We start from the raw sequence: 24,816 nt of genomic DNA, 5'->3' as shown, positions 1-24,816 counted from the left end.
TGATCACAAATGGCATTCATTCAATGAAATACCGTGACTTTAGCCATCTACAGCCTATATATATGGACACCTTATTTGGATAAAAGGTAATCAAATATCGCGTACAAATCAAATATTGCGTACAGCAGAAAGCGCTCTATGACGGGCAGAGCAGATGGTCACACAGCAGCCAACACAAGAGCCAAATACACAGTGTACATTAGCTTTCAACAGGCGTTAATGAGGAATCACTTTGCTGATTTGAATCACTTCATTCAGTTCAAAGATCAATGGATCAATGTGAATAGTGTAGTTCACTGAAGCACAAAAACACTTCAGTCAGAACAGCAGTAAGTGAAAGTAAAAGTCAAACTCTTGACTTTTTATCTCATAATGTTGACTTAGAATAAAACTTTGTCTTTCTCTACTATAATCTCTAATATCTCAAAATTTAGATTTTTTTATCTCATCATTTTTACTTAGTCAAAAGTATCTATCTATCTATCTATCTATCTATCTATCTATCTATCTATCTATCTATCTATCTATCTATCTATAACACATCTTGTCCTGAACCTTGTTGAACAAGCAACCAACCATTCACTGTTACACATCACACATCAAACCCTGAAGCTGAAGTTAGAGTGTATCCTGACTTTTAAGATAAATACATTGAAATGGCCCAGAGCGAGATGACAGGGCAGGTTGGTGGCTTGTTATTGTCAGTTTTCTCACTTTCCAAAGATTAAGAGTTGTAAGATGAAAGTCCTACCTGAGGAAAGGTCGTGATTTCTGATGATACCTGAGAACATCACATATGGCACAATTTACGATTTTATATAATATATATGTAATTTTCAAAATGATGTGTCAAGAATAAAGTGGATACATATGAAAGATTAAATGAATTATGAAAACATGTTATCATGTCCTAATTACTTTTGTTGTAGCTGGAAAAAACACCTCAGTGGGGGTCAGTGAGTGATATGTCCACAGCACATTAAACTGCATTTAAACACTGTGGTCAAACCATCAGAAAAAGAGCATTTCCAATGTTTCCTCAAAGACTTTTGTGTTTCCTTTTGAAAACAGAAAACTATTAATGCATTAAAAAAAAACACACACTGACATTATTTTAGACTGCAGAGGGCTGACTAAATGTGATTTCAGTTGGACCCTCAGTAACTCAACTCTAACCCCTGCATGTAGATGGACAACTTTACACAGCATGTGTCCCGCCTGTGTTGTAGATCAGCAAACATTTCTGTGCATAACTTTTCTACGCTGTAACCTTTACTCGATAATAACCACAAAAGCAGGCAACACATTTTTATTTGTTTTGACCTGTTATTGATGCTTTTTCTTTCTGCTTGCCCAACAAATATCTGTGGGGTCATCATTATGAGCAACAACTTTCACAATATACATAATCATTTGATGGATTGTTCAATTAAAGTTTTGATAAGTGCAACTTTAAAGGGAGGTGATGGCCAGATCTGCAGCCTCAGAGCAGTCGATTGAAATGTTGGTAACGCTCCTGATGCCACACACCTTACTTTTCTTTGATTTACACTCACTGGTTCATTGTCTTATTGAAGTTTCTGTTAACCTCATTCACATCACATCCACATTGCACATTGGTGAACAAAAATAATGACACTTGGGTTTTGTTTCACCTATCATCCTTGTATTGTATTGCTAGTGTAGTGCTATTCTATTAGTTAACCTCTGACCAGCCACACTTTAGTTTGTGCATTTGAGAGCACTTAAGTTGCTCTCATTGTTGTTTTCTTTGACTTACCACCTGCAGCTGGGGGAAGCTATTTCGATTAAAGCAGAGCAGCTAAATACAGGAAGTGGCCACCGGACTTTTTCAAGTTCCTGTTACATCATGGGGGAAGTAGGATTTTTTAGTTTAGGGATTTTGTTTAGGGCTATACTATTTATTTGATGTTTTTGTTTTGGATTCTATATTACTTACAGTAAACTGACATAGTAACGATGTCGTGTTCACTTTTTTTATGGGCTCATAAAACAGGTAAACACCTCTGTTATTCTCATTTTTATTTTACAATTTAGAATTTTGCACATTTTAAAATCTCATCACTTTTGTATAAATAAATACCACATGTGATTCCTTTTGCCTGCCAGTCAGTCCCCTCCAAAGCAATGACTGGGTTACACAGACAGAAATCGCAGTACTGAGAGTGAAGTGTAATATCCCATAAAACTTATATTACGCAATCCAAACATATTTCTTGTGGACATGGTGTGCACAAAGGTCTCAAAAGAAGACACTTGCCTGTAATTTCTCCAAATTACATTTTTCATTAAACACAATATCATTATTGGAGGAGCCTCAACAATTGCATTCTTCTGCCATGGGAAATCCCATCTGCTGAGGTTAACGTGAAATGAGCAAAGTGACTGAGTGAATGGACAACTTAAGAGAGGATAATTAGACAGTATGTTTTCCAATAAGTTGTGTTGAGGAAATGAAGCAAGGCATAAATTAGCATCAGTGCTTCCAAAGCCACAAGCTTATTCACTTTACTGCTCTCTTTCCACTCATAAGATGTCTTTTACTAACCCCCTTAACTGTAATAATCTTGTCACAAGTTCTTATTAAATAGTGGTGACAAACGTCAACACTTTGCTTTCATCAAACGCCCTTAAGCTCATTTTACTAGAGAGGCTCATGCCTGTCAGTAGGATTTTACAAACATAAAGGATGAAAGAAGAAGAAGATGACATATACAGAATGATGACATATACAAAAAGGCGATTAGAGTCAGAGTTGGAAATGAACCCAGCACATACTTTATCTAAAAGATGCTTTTCCTATCATGTAAGAAAACTAATATGTTCATCTATTATTCCAATATTTTAAAATGTGTAAATAATAAATAGGAGAAGCTGAAAATGAGTTTGACTCAAAGAAATAAAACTTGCAACAAATGTCACATTGACATAGAGGTAGTTGTATATTAATCATAGTTACAAATGTTTGCAGATGATTTCTCCTTGTCACCTTGTCGAATACAGCAATTCTGATTTTATAAAACAACCCTATCTTCTATGTCTCTCTCTCTCTCTTGGGAAGACAGGCTCTTTTATGCTAAAAAAAAAAAAACATATTTGCTTACATACTTGTATCATCTTGTAAAATGGAGTTAGCTCACATTTTTCTATTCAAATGGATACAAACCAGTTGAATAATGAATACTTTCAGTGGACTGAACATCTACCTCCATCTACAACTCAATACTTGCAGCTGGATCTTGCATCACTTGGTTCTTTGGTGAAAACAAAAACACATCTTCAAAACATCCTTGTCTTTCAGAAGTGCTGAATCTGAATCTTCTTCAGTCATGTCCTTTCTATATCCTGTTGGACATGATCCTAGAGTTGAGTCTCCTGAAAAATGACCTGCTTTTAGACTGTTTGAGCTTCTTCTTCCAGTCCTTGTTATTTTTCTGGTAAACACTGTCCCAGCTGTCCTCCTCCTCATCTCCCACCCAGGGGACCCAGGCACCTCCATTCAGGTGGGGATCAGCCCTCGCGTCCTCTGATGGATACCTTACTGGCACTGCAGTGCGGTTGTAGTACACCAGTCTGGCTAAAAGCTCTTTGACAACATCTGGTCTCTGCTCAGAAAGGTCAAACCGTTCATAGGGGTCTCCAGAGATGTTGAAAAGCCACACTGATTTCCGGGGCTTAGTATGGCGCTCTAGGTTCCACCAGCCATTGGGAAAACCTGGAAGGATCTGTGGCGGGGTCCAGTCTCCATAACCTGGGTCTCCTGTCAGAAGTTTCCAGTCTCCAGCTCGTATGGAGGCCTGAATGGCTGTATTCCAAATCCCATATCCTTTCTGCAGAGAGCCACTGTGTGCATGGTTATACAGAGGGTCGATGTTGTGGAGGATCTCCAATCTTGGCGACTCTTTACCTTCACTGATGGCTTCCCAAACATTATATCCATCCACCCCCTCAGTCAGGGACTCATTGCCACCCGCTAGTCCCACCAGTGTGGGATACCAGTCAGTAATGTGCACCAATGCTTTGCTCACCCTCCTCTTCCTCCTCAGCAAAGGACTGTGGACAAACCCCAGACCCCGGACACCACCTTCCCAGTAGGTGCCTTTACGTCCTCTGAGCGGCCAGTTACTGCCACCAGACAAAGGCTGGCCTCCGTTATCAGTAGAGAAGATGATGACACTGTTCTGGTAGTAGCCATATTTGCGGAGAGCGTATGTTATATTTCGAACCGCCTCGTCTACAACTGAGACCATAGCAGCATACTTCCTCCGTGCCACATTTCCCAGCCCACGGTAAGGGTAGATGTACTCCCGTGGAGACTGAAGGGGTGTGTGAACAGCTTGGAAGGAGAGGAAGATGAACAGTGGCTGGGACTGAGGATCGTGGGTTGCCAGAATCTTGCGTACTCTCTGCGTGTACAAATGGGTGGAGTATTTGCCTCTCTGGCCCCAGGCAACGGACTCCCCTTCATGGAGGTCAAAGCCACACAGCCCGGGGCCATCACAAGAATCATAAGTGTAGTAGTTTACACTGCCCGTTAAGGAGCCGAAGTAGGTGTCAAAGCCACGACGAGTGGGCAAACACTCCTTCTTGTAGAAGCCCAGGTGCCACTTGCCAACCATGTGGGTGGCATAGCCGAGCTCCTGCAGCCTCTGGGGGAGGGTGACCTGGTCAAAGGGCAGGCAGCTGGGCTGGCGGGGCCGGATAATAGAGTGCTGCAGGCCAGTGTGAATTTGGTACCTGTAAGGTTAATAATTATGAAAACTGTCAGAAGGACTAATGTGTTATCAATAATCAAATCCAACACATAGTGCAGTGGGTAGGAGGAGAGAGGAGGAAAGAAAAGGGCAGAATAAAGGATTCCTATTTCCTCCCTCAGCTGCATGTGTGCTCAGATGTGGGTTAGGCCACAGAACAGCCTCTGAGGCCTGAGCTACGAGTTTTAGTTTATAACATCTGTCCCTTTTAATTCAAAGGGATATACCATTAAATAAACAAACGACACTGAGTGTAAAAGTTTGTAACCACCTTATGTCATCGGGGCAGCAGGGCCCATATGTCTATATGAGAAATATTTGTATATATATGTCAAAACTCAGAAGTAATTCTGCTTTTACAGACAACAGAATTCCTTTTTTTTTTTTTTTTTTTTTTTTGGATTTCAAGGCAAAATAAATAATAATTTATCAGAAAAATGAATAAGAGGAGAAACACAATGGGACACAGTCCAAAAGACAAGTGTAGCCTACTTTTATGTTATGTATAATAATCTATTTACCGTTATTTACTTTTACTCTTTGAGACATGAAGAACAATATTCCAAAACTATATACAATATAAACTATATTTTGGGTCTGCACATCCGTTTCCATTCATTCAAATCCCACAGCTGACAAAAAACATATGTGGGCTAAATGTATTAGAAGACTTGCATGTAGGCTAATCATTGCATTTCATTCATGTTTTTATTAAAGGAATTTGGTCCAGACGCACAACAGGAGGAAGTCCAGTCTCAAGCCTGAGGACACACACTTTACCTGCCGGTGATGAGTTGACTCCGGGACGGGGTGCAGATGGGCTGGATGTAGTAATTCTCCAGCTTCACTCCGTCCGCAGCCAGTTTATCCAGCGCCGGTGTCCTGATGTCGGAGCTGTGATAGCCGATGTCGTTGAATCCCTGATCGTCTGTCATGATGAAGATGACGTGAGGAGGCTGCGCGGTGGCAGACCTGTCTCCGAAAATCTGGTCGGGCTCGTTTTCCACCTGGTTCGGACTCATCAGGTCCCAGGTGAGGTAGCCGAGGCTGAGCAGGCTCATCATGGAGAACCCGGTCAGAGCTGTGGTTGCCATGATTTCTGTCACACTTTAAATGTGTCAAACTATCACCAAATCATTGTGGAGCGGGGCTCACTACACCTCCATCCTTACTCTCTCCAAACTGTGTCAGCCTCTTTGAAAGCATTTCACTTTCCCTAGTGGTCCCATTGACCCCGCCCATTTTTTTTGCCTTTCTGCCTCACTGAAATAACATCAGCCCCCCCCCCCCACCACCACCCAAAGACACACACAGAAATGTTTCTACTCCATCCAGGTGTTAATGGTGAGTTTACATCTCACATTAGTAGGCTCTGATATTTGTGCTAAAATTGGATAACGTTCTGCAACATCCTAAATTTGATGAATGTGGTTCTGATTTTGCTCCGTTCGGTGTAAAAGCGGCTTTAAACACTAAATCAGCCAAAAGGCTCACATCATGCACCCTCCTCCTCATTCATACTATTTCATGGTCATTTGATTTCAGTGAACCACGCTGTCAACTTTACAAATGACTAGAAAGTAGGAAAAAAAAAATCATTCCCATCTGACCTGGTTTAGCTGTGGATGACAGAGGCTCTACAGAGAGACCCTCACTCTGAAAAACACGGCGTGTGGGGGAGATTTGAGTCTCGGGGTAGTTGTGGGGCCCGACAGACACAATCACAGACACTGTTCCCCGCTCCACTCCGCAGTGCTCACAAACACTCACTTATTATTCCTGCTGTTTTATGAGTATTGCAGACCTGAGGAAAGAGACAGAGCAGACTTCCCAAACTCTGATAACATCTCCAACCAGGCGTCAAAGAACCACTTTAGAAATCATCCAGTGGGTCAACAGAGAGCAACAGGACTGCACACCCTCAGCCACAGCTCCTTATTGCTCCACAGCATCTTGTCTGTAGACCTTCATCCTGCTGCAGATTGACTTTGACTCAGTGGTCTGTGGAGAGCTGCGGGAGGTTCAATTCACTACCAAAAGAAAATGATTTAAATTTGTGTGTGTGTTCATTCTGTAACTTGTTTAAGCCAACAATCCAACATCACACTTGTTTCACACAGTGACTGCGTTAAAGCTCATTTTTTTTCATTCTTAAAAAAATCAATGTGTAACACAATATATTTAATCAGTTATTAAGCTTCAACCCTCTGTGTCACTGCCTGATTTTCACCACACCCTCAAAAGTGGCCATTCGAAATAACTCTTTTCTAGCATAACTCAGCCGTTATGTCTTTCAAGATCATCTCTTTGTCAGATGTAGTGATAATGGCATCTCACATTCATGCTGTTACTTTTGCCAAGAGACACATTAGCACAAACACTGAAACAGGATCAGTCATTGCTTCCAGCCTTTTAACTATGTGAAGCCACATAGTGTTTTAACAGGTAAAAATAATCTCATGCTGTAAGTCCTGTTATTAAGTGATATCAGTGTTGAATGATGCTCCTTTGCAATTGGGTAGTATTTCTCGACCACGTCCATTTTTGACCATGTGACTCGCCAGTTTCACAACCTGCGTGATTGAGGAGGGTTCAGACACGGACACACAGTATCAGGAATGTCAACCACAGCATCAGGGGCCTGTTGTATATGTTGTCAAACTGAAGAGAAAAATTCTGTCATGCAAGTCTTTCCACCGGGGCCTAGCTAAACATGTTACAAGCACAATCTCATACTGTCCTGCTCAACACGTATTTTACTTCCAAATTCCCCCCATGCTTGTTGGGTTGGGCCATTATCAGGCCGACATTATTCTATGCATAAGACACTGGTTTGATTGTGTAAGAAGCCCTAATATTTTCATCTTCTGTACGTTCACTAGATATCACTTTAAAACCGTAATCTGTTGAATAGCTCAAGGTCACTGAGGTGAAACATGGCCTACACACAGAAATAAGATCTGTCGAAGTCAGGAGTTGGTCAACACATTGCAAAATGTTGATACAGGGACTTGTGGGCATGGAGGTCACCACACAACCAAAGGAAGCATGAGCCTCCCGTAAAGGGTATGAAGCTGCGGGCCGGGGCTGTTTGCCCAGCATCAGCAGAGGCCTCTTTGGAGCGGAGCTTCTGAGTTTAAGGCAGTTCAATCTGGGAAAGAGAGAGAAGAAAAAAAAGATTGAGGTGCACCTGAAGTCTTACACCATCCTGTTTATTTATGTAGTTTTCCTAGAGGGAGCGGCTGGGAAAGCTGAAGGTGTTCCACAAGTCCTACAAAAAAATCAGAGAGCTGTTGTGCGCTCATACTGAGTGACTGGATATTCTAGATCATTGTAAGTTTACAATATGTCACAGACAGATAATATACTGTGTGTGTGTGTGTGTGTGTGTGTGTGTGTGTGTGTGTGTGTGTGTGTGTGTGTGTGTGTGTGTGCGCGCGTGTGTGTGTGTATTACAAGGAAAGTAAGAATCTCCATGTCTTTGGGCAGCCACACTTATGAGATGTGACTCATCTGTTTTCTGTTGGTCAGAAGTGTAACTGTGGCAGCTCACTGGGTCAACAACAGTTAGACTCACAGCCAACACCACAACACAAACAACACACACATACATACTGACACACATTGACTCATACACGCACGTATATTAACATAAGCGTGTGGCCACATACTCATCATAGTCCACGTCTGAAAGATGTTGGTAGGTTGATACCACAAATATGTCACAGTTTACATCACACATTTACTAATCCTTTTTGAAGTGTCATTCTGCCAGACTAAAGAATTCAACCCTTAACCAAGAAATGGTTTGATGACGGTATTTATGGAAACAGTTGCCTTACAATGCACCACGAGTGGGGTTTTCTTTGACCCCGCAGATGCTGAACAAACACTGTACTTGGTTTCTGGAGGTTATTTTCAGTTATTTGTTTGTCATGATTTGGATCAGGCTGCTGCTCTGTGTCAAAATAACCTAAAAATAAAGGGTACATTAACTTTTTAGTAATCTTGTAAACCACAGCTGTCTACCTGTGGAAACAGCGTGATTCAAACAGTGAGTGGTCATGTTAGGTATGTTTGGAGTTAAAGTTAGTCACACAGCTTTAATGAACTGCTCACACTGATCACAGATCACATTCTCAGACTCTTACTCCGCTGCTCTTTTCATCTTTTCACCTTCTTGATCACTCTCCCCTGCTGTCCCAAGTGTAAATGTTTAAAACGGTAAAAGGCCCTAATGGTTACATATCATTGGGACATTCTCAGAGTGAGGTTTGGAGAGGAAAAATGATCTTTACTAAATGGAAATTTTAAAAATTAAAAAAAATGTAATATGTCTAATTTCTTCCAGAGAGTGTCATGGAACATTGTAAATTTAACAACACTTCCTTTTTTCTTCTACGTAATTGAAAGCGGATTTATAAAAACGCAAAGTGCGGTTTCCTTCAGAAGGAGTTCATTACTTGGCTCATTCATAGGTAGTAGTAGCTTTTAAACCCTTGCACTGACTTTTCACCTCCTCTCTTCTCATAAACTCCAAACAAACACAGAAACACAGACGTAAACACTCACAACATCTTCTCATTTTCACATCACTTTCCAGCCAGGTTCTAAGATTTTTTTCTTAGGAACCATGAAATGCAATAATGAGTTGAAAGGGAAGCAGAGACGTAGGCTGTTGCTGCTCTGTGTCGGTCGGCACCAGATGTTGGCTTTGGCGAAAGGAAGAGGTGCTGTTACTGAATACGGCTGCTCCCCTTCGCCATGAACACTACCCCCTTTCTAGTCAACACAGCCCTGCCAGTAAAGCTGCACATTACTCCCCCTCTTACCCCAATTTTCTAATCTGAGAAAGACTGGATGGAGGTTTTCTTTCTTCCTGTGTTACAACCCTGAGCCAAAACCTGTACTTCAATAGAACTGCATTCAGCTTGTCGTCTCTCTACTATGTACAGAAGTACCTTTGTTTCAGAGTTTGTTTAACATCTCCTTTTTTTTTCTTTTTTTTTTTACCTGTTATCATCTTTTCAACATCAGTTCATCAAACCAGGGGTCATTTTAGAGGAAAAGGACACTGATCTTTCTCTCTTGGTTCAACAGGTTTCAATGGATATACCAAAAAGTTGTTTTTACGTTGGCTGGCAAACTGTGTAACATATAGAACTCTGCTAATGCTTTATTTTTATGCGTTTTAAAGTTGATAATTTCACTAATTGTCATAAAACCTAAAAATACGGATAATGCACTGCCTTTTGGGAAACAAGCAGTATCTGCAACAAAATTACTTTTTTAAAGATTTCTAAACCATTTTCAATAGATAGCTAGAGAAAATGAAAAAAAATGAACTGTAATAACAGCATAATCAAGTACCAGCTAATACCAGCGCTCCAGTTTCTCTCAGTGACACATGTGGGTGTGGGTAAGTGCAGGTCATCTGTGCATAGAGGTTAAAAAAAACGCATGAAAATGAGTCACATGAAGAGTAAGATCTGTTTCAAAAAGAGCATTCAGTTGTAATCAGCTAAAATCTCCTCTCTCTTTCTCTCCATAACCGTTCTGATGTCCACACATTATGTCTTACCAGGTGGGACCTCACAGGTGAGGCGACAGTCCAGGGCTCCAGTACTGGCCTCAGCCTGTGACCGTAGTTGTGTTTGATTTGGCTCTGGTGGAGCTGCAGCAGCACCTGGGCAGGAAGGCCAGGCACAACACTTCATTACTTCCCTCCAGCAGAGCCACCTGGACGGACATCTGAAACAGACTCAGTGAGCAATCACTATGGGACCCTGTAGGTATATTTGACATTTCCTTGTTGTTACTTTTTTATTCAATGAACCAATCAGTTATGTAGGCTTATATTCAAATAATGGGATAGCTTATTAATTCGTCTCCATGCGTTTTTCCTTAATCTGTTTTACAACTGTACCAACGTGGCAGCACTGACAGGTTGTGAAACATTAAAGGTCCCCAGCAATAACAAATCTGACCGGCTGTAGTTGTAGGTAATTACCTGCAGGGTGAGCACAGATGTGAGCAGCTAAATGTGTGGAATGTAAAGTAGATTTATTTCCTGTAAAACAGTCTGCCATTTACAAGGGTAACCTGTACAAATATCCCAGTCAGTTTTACAGCAACATGTCATCAAAGCCAAGGGAAATGCCTCTTTCTTTTCTTTTTTTCTCCTCTTGGTCACTGCCTATTTTTTTTTTTCTCTCCAGTAACTTTACCTCACTCTCTAAAATGCAATTTATCGCATGCCAGATTTAATTCAACATATTCTGATGTTTAGAGGGAAAGTGGACTGAGAAAATATGACAGTTCCCGGTTTACAAATAGTTTTTCTTCCATAAAGCCTTGGTGGTCTGTCCCATCAACACTCTGAAAATGGGGAGCTGAGTCAGCCTCATAACCAGCTCCTTTGGCCAAACCGATGGTGTGTGCATGTGTGTTTTGGGGGGCAAGGGGTTGTGCGAAATGGTGAAATCAAGCCTAGTGAGAATCACTGAGCACTGACGTTGGATTTGGAATACTCACTGCTTTCCTGGTTTTGCCCAATGAATGGGGCTCTTTCAGCCGCTTTGCTCCCACTGACCCCCTGCTTACTCAATACTCTCCTCTAGTTTGACCCAAGGTCTCACCACCAGCTCTCTCAGATCTACGCCCTGGCAGCCTCTTGTGCCCAGACACCTTTAAGTTCTTCCCAAACCAGCCAACCGGACAAAAAAAAAAAGGTGTGTTTTTATCCAAATACACCTGATCGACAGGAGACTGATCTTCCTGGCAGTTATTGAAAAGTTTCTGATTTGTTCATTTGATTGGATAGTTTGCGGGTCGTCTGGCTCTGTGGTTGGAGGATGTTTTTCCAGCATGAATGGATTTAAGAGGAGAGCTGAGTCAAAAAACCTAGAGCCACAAGAGAAATTGTTAAAATGGCAGCCAGAAGGAACAAGAAGAGGAGGTTTATTTTAATACTAACAGGATAATACTGGTGTTATTTCCTTATGTATGAGTCAGTGGTCTATGTTGGCTCTGTCCTTTAATTTCTCACCTTTTAGTATCTGCACGCATTACATCTGGGCATTTCTGGACTTGCGTTGCTCGCTACAAAAGAAACCATGTGCCAGGTGGACAAGAAGTCAACCACAGACAACATGATGACTTAATTTGAGTTTCCTCTCATCCCTCCATCCATATGTATTATCTATTTCCACTCACCCTACAGTATCCCTAGAACAGAGTCAGCAGTTTATCATAGACAGACAATTTAACTTGCATGTGTTTGGACAGTGGAAGGAAACTGGTGCGCTCAGGTGAATGAAGAAGTTGCCATTAAGAAATAAGTCATTGTGATACTACATGTTTCTCGGGAACCTTTCACATCCTGGACACAAGTTAAGTTTAGTCTGGGACCTGACATTTTGAAAATGTGCAGGCTATTTCAAAACCTTTAAGACTAGCCTACATGTTTCAAGCACACATTGCTTACACGACTGAAAGAATTGTAAATCAAAAAAAACTAAACAAACTACAAAAACTAGTTTGTAAATTAAATGAGACTTGTCTGAGCTTTTACTAAGAGCCAGTGGGAGAATGCCATAAATTCTCAGAGATGTAGAACCACCAAAACTCTAAAAGCCTTGAGGCCTATGGTTCAGGAAGTCTACATTCATATCTCCAGAGAGACAGATCAGATCACTAATTTGCAGGAATAACAGTCCAGCCTTTTCCAGTTGATCTCTTCCAGTAAAATCTGATTGCCCCTGTGGAAAATTACCTATGAGACGGATCCAAATCATACAAGCCTTGACTGGCTTACGGGAGTGACTTGTCTGTTAGATTTCCAACCGGGGAGAGGATATGAAACTAAGCTGAAACCGAGCTCAAATCGAGCAAAATCGTAGGAAAGACAGAGGGTCTTTGTTGGATGGTTTTACTGGCTCAGTATGGTACTACAGCCAATGTGATATTCTGTTAAAAAAAAAAAAAAAAAACCCAAATAAGATGAAAAGTCAAGTTGAAACATCTGCACAGGCACAGACATCATCACTAACAGATGCTGGCCTGAAACTACAAAGTACCACAGACGGTCTTATAACATCTATAACTTATTGTGATATCTTATATTAGCATGGCAATGCTTTGTTTTAAAAGATTACATGAAGCATGGGCTGAATAGCGGTTGTTTCGTGGGGGGGGGGGAAGTACTACAGCTCCCATAGTACATTGCAGCAGTAAACGGAACTGCTTCCTAAGTTCAAAGTTCAACTTGCTAACATGCGTGTTTCAGTTGAGAAGCGGTTATTCAGTATGTGGCCAGTTTTGATATAAAAAATACTCTTCGGTTACTTTTGCGTGTTCATTTGTCGGCTTCCCCGCGTGTCGGACATGTCCGTAAATGCATCAAAAAACGAGCTGATCCAGTTGATCTACCGCCATTTGAAGGAGCATGGTTTCCACTCAGCTGCTGACGAGCTGGAGAGGCACAGCCCACAGGTACACACACACACTAACACACACACTAACACACACACACACACACACAGTGTTTGTAACAGTGTCAGTGCAGCACAGCAGTGTGACTGACAGATGCAGCAAATGCTACAATCGTGTGCTCGAGTTAGCTTCAAGCTAAATTTAATCCGCACACCCGAGTCACAATAAAGACAGCAGCACAGAGACAGGAGAGAGCTAAACAAACCAGACAGGAGATATAAAACAGTGGTGCAGCGGTATTTATTCATCCAAAGTGACACTTCTCAAAGGTAGTCAGCTTTACTCACACTCCTACACTCTTCTGTGAAGCTGTTTTCTTACCACCAGTTTTAAGATTTTTTTTTCAACAGTAGTTTCTTTTCTTATGTGCATTCAAATGCCGTTAGAACTAAATCACATTTAATAACAAAATGTCAAAATAAAGTCATTACTATATGTGTATATACTCTTCAGTTTCTATTTAATGTTTTTTTTTTTTTTTACATTTTCTGCAGGGCGAGACAAAGATATCTGCATCATTACTGGAGATCTACAGTTCATGGTTTAAGTGAGTATGATTTCTTAGTCCTTCTTTTCAGAGGTCACCCACGTTGATCTTTCGCTGTAATGAGATGTATTCTAAATACTGCTTTTATTCCTGACAGAGGCTCCAAAAAGAAAAGGCAGTCTGACTCGGCCAAACACACCAAGTCTCAAGAACAAGGAAAGACTCCAACTAAAGGTGTGACTGCTTCTTTCCCCAAAACTGACTTTAGATATTCCACTGACAAAGTCGAAAACAATTAACTTGTTATGGGTTAAGATGTTTTTCTCCGTCTGGTTAATCTTTGGTCCAAACTTGAGGGATTTAAATTGGACATTATGCACAGTTCCTCAAACTTGAATTCATTAGTTATCTGAAAGTTAAGGCTTTTGTGCAGAGCTGCTGCAGACACACCTCCGCTGATGCTTATTAAATACTTTTAGCATGATTAAGCCATAGAAGTCCGCAGTTACTGAATGGTAGAGCCTGTTGGAGTATTTGAATTCATTTTAACCCATTCTACACTTTTTATGTCTAGCCTTGCCAAAGAAAAAGAAGGATAAACCGGGAAAGAAAACAGAGACACAAAAAAAGAAGGTGAGTTTTTAGTCTGTTTGCATTTTATTTAATGTATCAATTCTTAAACTTTACTAAGGAGATAGTTTTTTTTTAGCTTGTGCCAGCAAAAAGGAAAAAAAGTGAAGGAAAGTCTGCAGAAAATGTCATCAAGGCGAAGAAATCAAAGACCCAAACAAAGGACAGAGTTGTAGCTGTTGGTGGAGATGATTCAGACTCTGACAGCAGTCTGGATGTTGAGAAATGGAAGAAACTGGTCCTGCAGTTCACAGGTAAGAGTGTGTGTGTGTGTGTGTGTGTGTGTGTGTGTGTGTGTGTGTGTGTGTGTGTGTGTGTGTGTGTGTGTATGTGTGGTGATGAGGTGAAGAAAAAACACTTGGCTTGTGAAGTGCTTTTGAAGCTAATTAGGGTTTGTTTTATACCAAAATACAGCACTGAAGTCCACATTAAAGACAGAAACCATTCGCAACATAGCCTGCGTATAATTGTGCACAAGGGTGTCATTCTATTTAGAAAGACATGTTGCTGTTGAGTGTTTCAAACACTCTTTCCTGTCACTTTGTGCACAACAAAGCAAGTCCAACTTCACTGGAGTGAGTGAGTGAGGCTGAAACAATTCAAGGAGTTAGGTCCCCCAGGGGAAATTCAATTTGGAAGGTTGTTTTGGGAGGCTTTCACATTGGAAAGAGACAGAATGAAGGGTGGAGAAAGTTAAGAGGTGTGGAAAATGCAGGAAAAGGTAGGATATGAAAAGACGGGGAGATCTGGGTCCTCTCACTTAAAGGGAGAAAGACAACCACCAGACAGGACAGCACCACCCATGAATAACCTCACCACGGAAAACGGTGATTTCATTCAGAGTTGTGTACAGTAGCTTTGTGGTTGCCATTGATGTTTTCTTTTGAATATTTGTTTCACATAGCCATGTTTGTCCAATGTCTTCACCTTGTTTACTCTGTTCACAGAGGCTGACATAGCCAAGATGGAGAACATCAACGCTCTGGACTCCTCTGCACCACCACCCAAGAAAACGAGAGTCAGAAAACCCCGGGCAAGGCCTCCCACAAAAACAGCCATTCAGAATGCCGGCACAGTTGAAAAGATCGAACAGGTGGCGGAAAAAGCTATAACAGAGACACCAACAAAGAACAGCAAACGCAAGAAGAGCAGCCCAAAAAAGACTGCACCTGTGACCTCCTCTGCCCCCCCGAGCCAAGAGCAAGACTTCAACGCTGTAGAAGACAAAGCTGCTGCAACCACTCTCTCTCCTTCAAAACAGACACCAACGAAAGAGAAGAGAAAAATCGCGACGACTCCCGGTAATGAAAAAAATGATGAGACAACATCTGAGCCCAAGAAGAAGAAGAAGAAGAAAAAGGAGCTAACAGAAGCCAAGGTTGAAGGGAATGCAAATGAGACTAGTGAAGGTGGGAAAGAAAAAGTGAGGAAAGAGAAGAATGAAGTCACAGAGCAGCAGTGTGACGATAAACCTGTGGAGGAGAAGAAAAAGACAAAGGGAAGAAAGGGAGATGGAAAAAAGAAAGAGACTGGAGAAGAAATGAAAGATGCTGATAATGAGGAAATTTCAGAGACAATAGTACAAGAAAAGAAACACAAGAAGAAGAAGAAAAAGGAGAAAACTGATTGTGAGGGAAATTCAGAGCAGATAGCGGAGGAAGCAATAGAGAAGGCAGAGCAGATAGTGGAAGAAGTAAAAGAAAATACGGAGCAGATAGCGGGAGAAAAGAAAGCAAAGAAGAAGAAAAAGGAGGCTGCTGATTGCGAAGAAAATTCTGAGCAAATAGTTAAAGAAAAAAAAGCAAAAAAGAAGAAAAAAGAAAATCCAGAGGAAGAAAATTCTGTGCAGGTAGTTGAAGAAAAGAAAAAGAAAAAAAAGAACAAAGCTGATCATAATGAGGAGACGTCAGAGCAGATTGTTGAAGAAAATGTAACAATGACAACGACAGAGAGCAGTGACAGAGAGGAAAAGGCGAAGGAGAATACTGAAGTGAAGAAGAAAAAGAAAAAGGATTCATCCTTGAAAAATAATTCAGTTGACACAGAGCTGCTACCTCCACCCAACCCCGAGACACCAAGTCCTCCAACAGAGAAGAAGAAAAGTCAGTAGATAAATTACACAAATCATAACTACATGCAAGTTTTCCGTTTCTGTACGTTTGTTTTCACTTTTTCATTTGTCATTCTCTCAGAGAAAAGCAAGTTGAAATCAGCTGAGATCCCAGAATCGCCTGCAGTTTCAGTCCAAGATGCCACAGCAACACAAATGCTCCAAACACCCTCCAGTGACACCCACAAAAAGGTACCGCAATACTGTACACTTCACCAGTTTGATATGTTACAGACTGATGTCACTGTTGGAAAACATGAACCGTCAGGTCAGAAAAAGTTATGATCAGTTTTACTGCTCGAAGATGATTCTTCAGATCACTTCATTTGCTCATTTTCTTTCTTTCTTCACAGAAGAAGAAATCCTCCAAGAACACAGAAGATGAAGATGTTTGATTCTTCATCAGTGGTGAACCAAAGGATGAAGTCAACACGTGCCCTCCACACCATTTCTAATCGTATTTTAATAATCGTATTTTAATGGTTAAAAAGGATTGCTTAAAACTGTAAAGATGTATTGACATTTTTATTTTGGTACATTTTTATCTTTTTCACGTGTGGCATACTGTGCCACAGCTGTCTTTTTTTACTCAATATTTTGTATGGTAAAGACCATTTTAAATGGCATGATTATGTAAAAGAGATTGTAAGTCACTGTTTCATGGGATGGATGATTCCTCCTCAGATATTTGTGAACCTCAGTCACTGATTCAGTGGACGTGTCACTTTTGAGCTCATTCTGCTTCAGTCTGAGAAACTTTACCCATTATAATCTAAACTATCCTGGATCTCTTAATCACTATCCACATCTCAGAGTTTATAGTGATTCAGGTAGAATAAGTAAATTAATGTTGTCAGTATGTTGTAGTGGTACTTTACTACTGTTCCACCTGTCTTGTAATTGACACAAAAGACAAAGACTTTGTGGAGACAAACAAGTTTCATCTTTGTTAAAATAATGTTGAAATTGTTTGAATAGCCTGCTTTGGTATTGGGTGAAAGTTTGATTTTTTTAAAGACATTTTTTAACTGTTTGATAAAACTTTCATATATACATTGTACATTGTGGTTTTAATACAAATTAAACGGTATAGTTTTTTTAAATTCCCTGGCTGAGATCTGTTAATGTGAGCATAATAAGACAGACACAGATTCATACCATTCACATTAATGTGCTACTATTTACTACTGTTAGTTAAGGGTGTCTTCCCTTCTTGTATGAACAGACCATTAAAACTGAACTGGCTGAAACAATGTGTTAAAGTATCCGGCACATGTTCCCTCCGAGTATATTTGAGGGAGTGAGCTTGCAAGTCTATTGTCTGATCCTCACCCCTGAGCAGGAGGTGGCGGTCATGCGCCAATAAGCTGGACGCCAACCACCATAAAAGAAGAAGAAGGACGCGGGAACTTCCGGGTTTCTGGACTCGCTTCTGCACCGTAGCCATAGTGACATCTTCCAGCATGAAATAAGTCAACAAAACGAGTCTAACTTAAGATACTGAGCCCACAGGAGGAGTCAGATGTGGAGACTAAACAGAGTGCGCCACAAAGCAGGGCGTCAGGGGGACAGCCTGGAGGAGCTCAGGTTAAAGAGGCGAGAGCACGAAAAAGGTGAAACCGGTCTCACGTTAAAATGTGACATGTTTGTTTTGAAAGTTATTGCGCATCTAACTTAATGGCGAAAACGTCAACGATGGTCACCGGTGAGAGAGAAGAGAGGCTCATTTAGAAGAAACTGAACCACTTTGAAAGTCCACCAGCAGTTGTTCTGTTAATTAAGGCATAGTATAAAAGTCAGAAAACGCAAAAACATTTAACTTATATCTATATCAGGGATATAGACAGTGATGTAGGCTATAGCTATGAAATCAAAAGTTTGCATTTAAATTCCTAATGTACACAGTTTACATATGATAGTAAACCAGCTTCAGTGTCACCATTCAATATTTCACCCTGCTGAAACCTTAGATTGAACAAATACATATATCACTCATTCACAGCCTTCAAGACAAGAAGATAACACATTGTCCATATAACAATAAACCAGAAGCCGGCAAAATATAAGTTAATATCTGGTAAAGTTTTCAGTATGACACCGATACATCCTCCAGCTCCTGTGACATTCTCATAGTTCATGATAATAATCCACAGAGCAGCTTTGCCTCTGAACTTGGTAGTTTCATGGCTTGTAGGGCGTCTTTACACTGAACAACTAAGTATGATAGCCTACTCTAATATGACTGAGGCAGCAAGTGTGTGACAAATGTGATATTTGTCCATGTTGAATGCTGTAGCACTGAGACAGGCCCGCAGAGACAGACAGCTGGTGAGTAAGAGACTCCTGCTGAATGAAGATGAGGAGCAGCCAGAGGCCACCATGGACACTGCCTCAGGAGAACAGGTGAGTGACAGATGTTGTGAAAGACAATTCGATGACAGGTTCAATAAATGAACGTTTTTTGAGATTTGAACCTATCTAACCTATCTCACATTTCCCCAGGACGTGGTCAGTTTGTTCCACAAGCTTCAACGCAGCGGACCTGAGAGGGAGGCCCACCTGAGAGACCTGAGTAAAGCTCTCCGTGACCCATCAGCACAGCTCACCTTCCTCAAGTACGGTGGTGTCACCACATCAGATGAGTGTGAATCACACTATTGCTATTTGTATCTCTGTCTGTCATGTGCCACGTCTGTCTCTCATCCCAGGCTGGAGAATAGTATGCACCTGCTGGTTGGTCTCCTCACTGGCTCTAATGCTCAGTGCCGTCTACATGCCGTGCGGTGTCTTCATGAGCTGTCTCACTCTCCCCACGCCAGTGTGGCCACGGCCTGTCTGCCTGCCACCCCTTACCTGCTCACCTACCTGTCTGGCCAGAGCACCAAGTTCACTGTTAGTGCCTACTCATATCAGGCAGTGTTTTATTGTCACCTAATTCTACAAGAGATTTCTGACTTTCTCTGTGTGTGTGTGTGTGTGTGTTCATGTGTACACAGGAGTTGTGTCTCTACACACTGGGTAATTTATGCCCAGACAGTGACATTATAAAAGAGAAACTCCTGGCCCAGGGAATCATACCAGCTCTGGCCAACTGTATAGAGGTAACCAAACAAGATTCTTTGCTCCTAAACAACATAACAACACCTCAGCTTTAATGCACCATAAACTTCACTGTGCCTTTGATAATATGTCAGGAAATATTTTTCAAATAATCTGAAGAAGTTTTGAAGGAAAAAAAAACCTGAACTGAAATCTGATGACACACATAGCCCTGACCTGTTACCACACAAGGTTAAATATGATAATGTCACTATGTCTGTGTATGTCCAGAACCAGAGACATAATTTAGCAGTCGTGGAAGGGGTGGGGTTCACCCTCTCTCAGCTTCTCCAGGCCAAAGATGCTGCTGCAGAGAAAATAATCCCGTAAGGACTTTAATTGCTAAAGTCACTTCTTTTGTAAGGCGCTTCTTACATTAGACACTGTCCTCAGTTGTGAAAGGATCTTCCTCTCTGTCTGCAGGATGGTCCTGGCCTCCAGCTTACCTTCCCACTTGTTATCAGTCCTGACTCCTGACCCGAGGTTTGGCCTGGCACCTGCTATTGAGTGCGCATGGTGTCTGCACTACCTGGCTTGCAGGTGAGAGCTGCAGGATATTCTCCACACATGTCTGTTATATTTAATGTGATTGTACCGATCATAATAGTGATGACCTGTGTCTCCTCTGTCCTTATCTTACTTGAAGCACTGAGGGAAACAGAGAGCTGTTGGCCCACGGTGCCCTGTCACAGTGCAGTTCTCTGTTAGTGTCAGTAGGTGGTGCTGTCACCGAAGGAAACAAAGAAGAAGGAATCGAGCTGGTAGGAAAATTAATGGATCAAATACAGCATTTCTTAATGTTTTTTTTTTTTGCTTTTTAATATTCCTGTTGCTTTTTGCTTGTTCAGTTTTGATTACATGCTTGAAACCTGTGTCAAAATCATGTGTATGATTTCATTACAGCTCACAATTTCCCAAAGCACACGTTAAGTTTTCACATTTAGTTCTTACCGTCCAAGCACTCTTTTTTTTATTTCTTGTCAGCATGGTAAGAAAATCGATTTGCAGAGACTTGAAACTTGCTTGAAGCAGGTCACTCATCACAGTGATCAAAAGATTGTGCCATGGCTTTTTCTGCTTGGTGCAGTCAAGGAAGATTCGACATAAGGGATTCGAGATTGGCTGCAGAAAAGCATTAAATTCACCAGCTACTGAAGAAGAAACTGTAGTTGTCAGGTGCATTTGGAAGTTTCTTGCATTACTCATCTTGTTCTTCAGCTCTTTGTGTGTCCCACAATCCCATGAAAGCAATAACAAGAAGAGTATCTATGTGGAACTACATTACCTCATTAAACCGATCTGATCTATCTGAAGGAATTTTAAGAATTTATTAATTGTTTTCCCACTTTTTTATTAAGTATTAAATCAAACTGTAGCATGTATGATTTGTAATATTTAGGTAAAAATATGCTGTACACTATAATAAGCAGTGCTGTTTTTTAGCTGATGCAGAGCACAAAGATTTTTCATGTGTTGTCCCCCCTTCAGCTTGTCTGTCCTCTGCTACGATGTGTGGGAAACCTCCTGTCCCTCTGCCCGGTGGACACCCTGAGCACTCAAGTGGGTGATGTCCAACTTGTGGCTGCTCTGTGTGCATTTCTTCAGGCCTACCTACACACCCGGCCAGCCTTGGCCAGGGAGAGTGCGTGGGTCCTCAACAACCTCACAGGTTAGACTGGTCTGTTCCAGTCACCTGTGGAACGGCTCATACCAACAGACCTTTATTATACACTTGATCATTACTGATACATCACTCAGACAGTTTTTTGAAATTTAGATTGAGTTGAATTGTTATAGACAAGATTCTGGGAACTTGCACAACAGAACTAATTAACTGTTCAATTGTACACACACATTCAGTTTTTAAATAAAATGCATGTGGGCGTCTTTGACATGAGCTTTGTTAGTTTAATAGGTGTTTGTCCTCCACTAACTTCAATATACAAACATCTGGCAGTGTAGATCAGAATGCTTAAAGTTTTCTAGTCTCAAGGTTACTGTTGTCAGTACCTGTACAAAGAGATCAGCTCTTTGTCTTTGTGTATACATGTTTTTTGTAGTTTAAAAAAAGGGTATTATGTACTATGTTGTTAATAGAATTTTTTTCCTGTATTATCCCTTTTTAAAATATTTGGTGCCATATTTATGTTAATTTAACTGTTATGTCATCATTTAACTTATGTCTTGCAAAGCAATATTTCCTTCTGTACCAACCTTAAGGATTGATGTATTTATTGTATATTGAACATATTGTATATATTGTATATACTGTGATCTGTTCCAATGCTTTTCCTATCACTCTGCTCCAGCCCACTCCACTGCTTTCTGCTCTGCTCTGCTGACTCTCAGCTTGGTCCCTGGACTGATCCAGCTTCTGTCTTTCTCTAAAGGCATCAATACAATGGTCAGTGGAAGCTGAAATCAAACTTTGTTATTATTGCTTTTTCTAGTGTACTATAGTCATAGTGGCAGATAATGATTGAATTTGAACCCTGTATTTTTCAGACACCTACAATGTTACACTTCTGTCTCACTGGCCTGTCCTGTCTTGTCAGATCCTCCGGGTTCTAGCAAATATTGCCCATAAGAAAAAGGAGTTCTGTGTCCAGCTGGCCCGGCTTGGATTGCTGTCTACACTCTGTGCAACACTTAAAATGGCCGACCAAGAAATGGTGACCCTGAGTCTGGAGGTCCTCTTCATGCTGGTAGTTAGCAGGCCACAGGTAAGCAAGGTTATATAAATTAGTGAACAACTGATGATATGATGCTGCTCATTAACCAAACAATTTCTTTTTCTCTTTCAGTTAGCAACTGTTGTGTTACATCTTTTACCAGTGATGTCTCCTGGCTGCTCTTTCCTTTTTAGGTGGCAGATGAGTTTGTAAGGCATGGTGGAGTTTCACTGTTGGAGGCCATTCAGTACAACAGTGAAGGAGAGATGAGGCAAAGGGCAGCATACCTCTTGGAGCACCACCTACTGGCATGCTCATCTGACTGCACAGTAAAGACTTTTACAGATACAGTTCTCTTTGTTAAATTAGTTCAGAATTCAAAAAAGACTCACTTGACCTGTTGTGTTGCAGGTGGACAACATCCCAAAATCCTGAGTCAATTTAGACGCATCAAGTTCACACCTGTGGGGTACAGTGTGTGTGTGTGAGGACACACCAGAGGATACAGGACAACTTCTCTCTATTTTGACTTGTGCACATTTTACAATCTGAAAAATGTTGACAGACAGAAGCTGTTTATATATTTAAAGTTGTTTTGTTTTTTTTTGATAACTTTAAATATGATGCAATATGATATGGTGGTTACCAGTGAGTTACTAGTGGTATTTTAATTACTGTAAAGATGACAAATGTGTTTTTAATACCTCTAGTCTTTCACTCATTCACACACCTTTACATAAAATTGTATTTATAGTCAGATCAGGTCTGACATGTTTGTTTGTTTTTTTTTTTCTGTTGCATTTTGTAGAACCACGACATGAGACTGAAGACTGATTAGGGGTCCAAGCCCGTGGTGGGCTGGGGGATGCATATGCAAAGCAAAGCGTCTCCCAGTACCAGTGGTGCTGGGAACCCTATTGTAATTGTTCAGATTTTTATTAGGGGTCCAAACCCGCAGTGGGCTGGGGGAAGTGTTTGTAAGGCAACATTTCTCCCTGGACAAAGGCCACGACCACTTCATCCATTAATTTTTTTTTACAAGTCGCAACATACGCAAAACTTACTTTTCCTCCTACTCCTAGTGGAGTTTAAACCTGATCTGCCTGAAAATGTGCACATAACATCTCCACACGTGCCTGTTTAAAACTTATCAAAAGAATTGTTGCACTCTAAAAAATTCCAAAGTTATGACAAATCAAAAAGTTTTTAACGACCTAAAAACATATTGTTGCAAATCTTTGTCAAAGAAAATGCTATCAACATGAAACCTATATATTCCTTTGGAAGGTCATTCACAGCCTCTGCTCCAAACTTGACACAAATCAGACAAAAATGACGGACGTTTACATGTCATAACGGTTGCTGGGATTTGTATGAAAATTGGTATGCACAATGTAGGTTGATTCCAAGTGCAGGCATAAAGTTTGGTGATGATTGATCAAAGTGGGCGGGACTTATTCCAACAAATCCAATTCAAACCACAATCGGCCTTTGCCAGTTAGAATACGCATAATTACATTGACAAGTGCATAACTTTTTCGTAGCCCGGGGGGCACGGGTGACCTGTGTGGGGGGCTTGGACCCCGTTCATAGCTGCTTGCAGTTCTAGTTTAACCACTGTTATCTGTCATTATTATTGATAACACCATTACCGACACAGCTGTTCCTGGTCTCTCTCTCTCTCCCCTCTCCTCCCCCTCCCCCTCTTTCTATCTTCTCCTAAACCCAACCGGTCGAGGCAGACGGCCGCCCACCCCGAGCCCGGTTCTGTTGGAGGTTTCTTCCTGTTAAAAGGGAGTTTTTCCTCCCCCCTGTCGCCAAACGCTTGCTCTTTGTGGGAACTGTTGGGTTTATTCTGTAACAAAGTAAGGTCTTGACCTTACCCTGTAAAGTGCCTTGAGATAATGTATATTATGATTTGGCGCTATACAAATAAAATTGAATTGAAAAATTGAATTGAATTGAATAGTTATTATTATTTTTGCACATGAAGGTCTCATCTGAAACATCCACTGTAAGTACAAATGTAGAGGAGTAATTGATATGAACTAACTGCAAATTTAGAGTGAGTATAATGAAAAACACGTTTTGTGATGATGGTGGATTTTAGAAGCATTTGAGCCAGTCTTTTAATGCCTGTAATGACTGTACATTCATAAGAAAAATGAATTAACAGTGTCTCAACAAACATGAGATGGTTGTTTTGTGGAAACAAGATTCTGTGGATGTAGATAATATTTTGAATTCAGTTTGCTGACAGCATTCTTATTTATTTATACACCAATGAGCCAAAACATTACAACCACACACAGATGAAGTGATTAATGTTGAATATCTATTAACATGTCAAGGTTAGGGGATCTGCTGGAGCAAGTCTGATCTGCGGTCGTTCCACCTCACACAATCTGCAGCTAACCCAGGAGCCAGATACCACAGGCTGGGGTTTTATGGGTGGCATGCAAAGGACCCACATATGAGACAAAGGTGGTCCTAATGTTTTGGCTCATCAGTTTGTAATAAAATGTGACTGACTTTGTCAGGGATTCATAA

The 24,816-nt window shown here is 41.0% G+C and overlaps 3 protein-coding genes across 3 annotated transcripts; 2 read left to right on the top strand and 1 right to left on the bottom strand.

Annotated features, from left to right (window-relative positions):
- Window positions 1–2,033: 2,033 nt before the first annotated feature.
- arsia (arylsulfatase family, member Ia) lies at window positions 2,034–5,986 on the bottom strand. Its single transcript, XM_071458439.1, has 2 exons — window positions 5,556–5,986; window positions 2,034–4,758 (listed from the first exon to the last, which is right to left on the bottom strand). Exons 1-2 carry the CDS (start codon window positions 5,867–5,869, stop codon window positions 3,360–3,362), a joined length of 1,713 nt encoding a protein of 570 aa, XP_071314540.1. The 5' UTR covers window positions 5,870–5,986; the 3' UTR covers window positions 2,034–3,359.
- Window positions 5,987–13,008: 7,022 nt separating this feature from the next.
- tcof1 (treacle ribosome biogenesis factor 1) lies at window positions 13,009–17,581 on the top strand. Its single transcript, XM_071457694.1, has 8 exons — window positions 13,009–13,268; window positions 13,763–13,815; window positions 13,913–13,989; window positions 14,330–14,388; window positions 14,465–14,639; window positions 15,333–16,487; window positions 16,578–16,687; window positions 16,849–17,581. The coding sequence occupies exons 1-8, from the start codon at window positions 13,161–13,163 to the stop codon at window positions 16,888–16,890; spliced, it is 1,779 nt and encodes a 592-aa protein (XP_071313795.1). The 5' UTR covers window positions 13,009–13,160; the 3' UTR covers window positions 16,891–17,581.
- Window positions 17,582–17,895: 314 nt separating this feature from the next.
- Window positions 17,896–23,025, top strand: tmco6 (transmembrane and coiled-coil domains 6). Its single transcript, XM_071457695.1, has 13 exons — window positions 17,896–18,108; window positions 18,792–18,898; window positions 18,998–19,110; window positions 19,204–19,387; window positions 19,492–19,596; window positions 19,826–19,920; window positions 20,018–20,134; window positions 20,241–20,355; window positions 21,083–21,263; window positions 21,904–21,998; window positions 22,150–22,317; window positions 22,461–22,595; window positions 22,678–23,025. The coding sequence occupies exons 1-13, from the start codon at window positions 18,018–18,020 to the stop codon at window positions 22,699–22,701; spliced, it is 1,530 nt and encodes a 509-aa protein (XP_071313796.1). The 5' UTR covers window positions 17,896–18,017; the 3' UTR covers window positions 22,702–23,025.
- Window positions 23,026–24,816: the final 1,791 nt, after the last annotated feature.

The sequence above is a fragment of the Trachinotus anak genome, unplaced genomic scaffold (genome assembly GCF_046630095.1).
Source record: "Trachinotus anak isolate AG129_WGS33_773 ecotype Australia unplaced genomic scaffold, CSIRO_AGI_Tana_v1 ptg000021l, whole genome shotgun sequence".
Lineage (NCBI taxonomy): Eukaryota > Metazoa > Chordata > Actinopteri > Carangiformes > Carangidae > Trachinotus > Trachinotus anak.
This window is presented reverse-complemented; position numbering and strand designations above follow the sequence as displayed.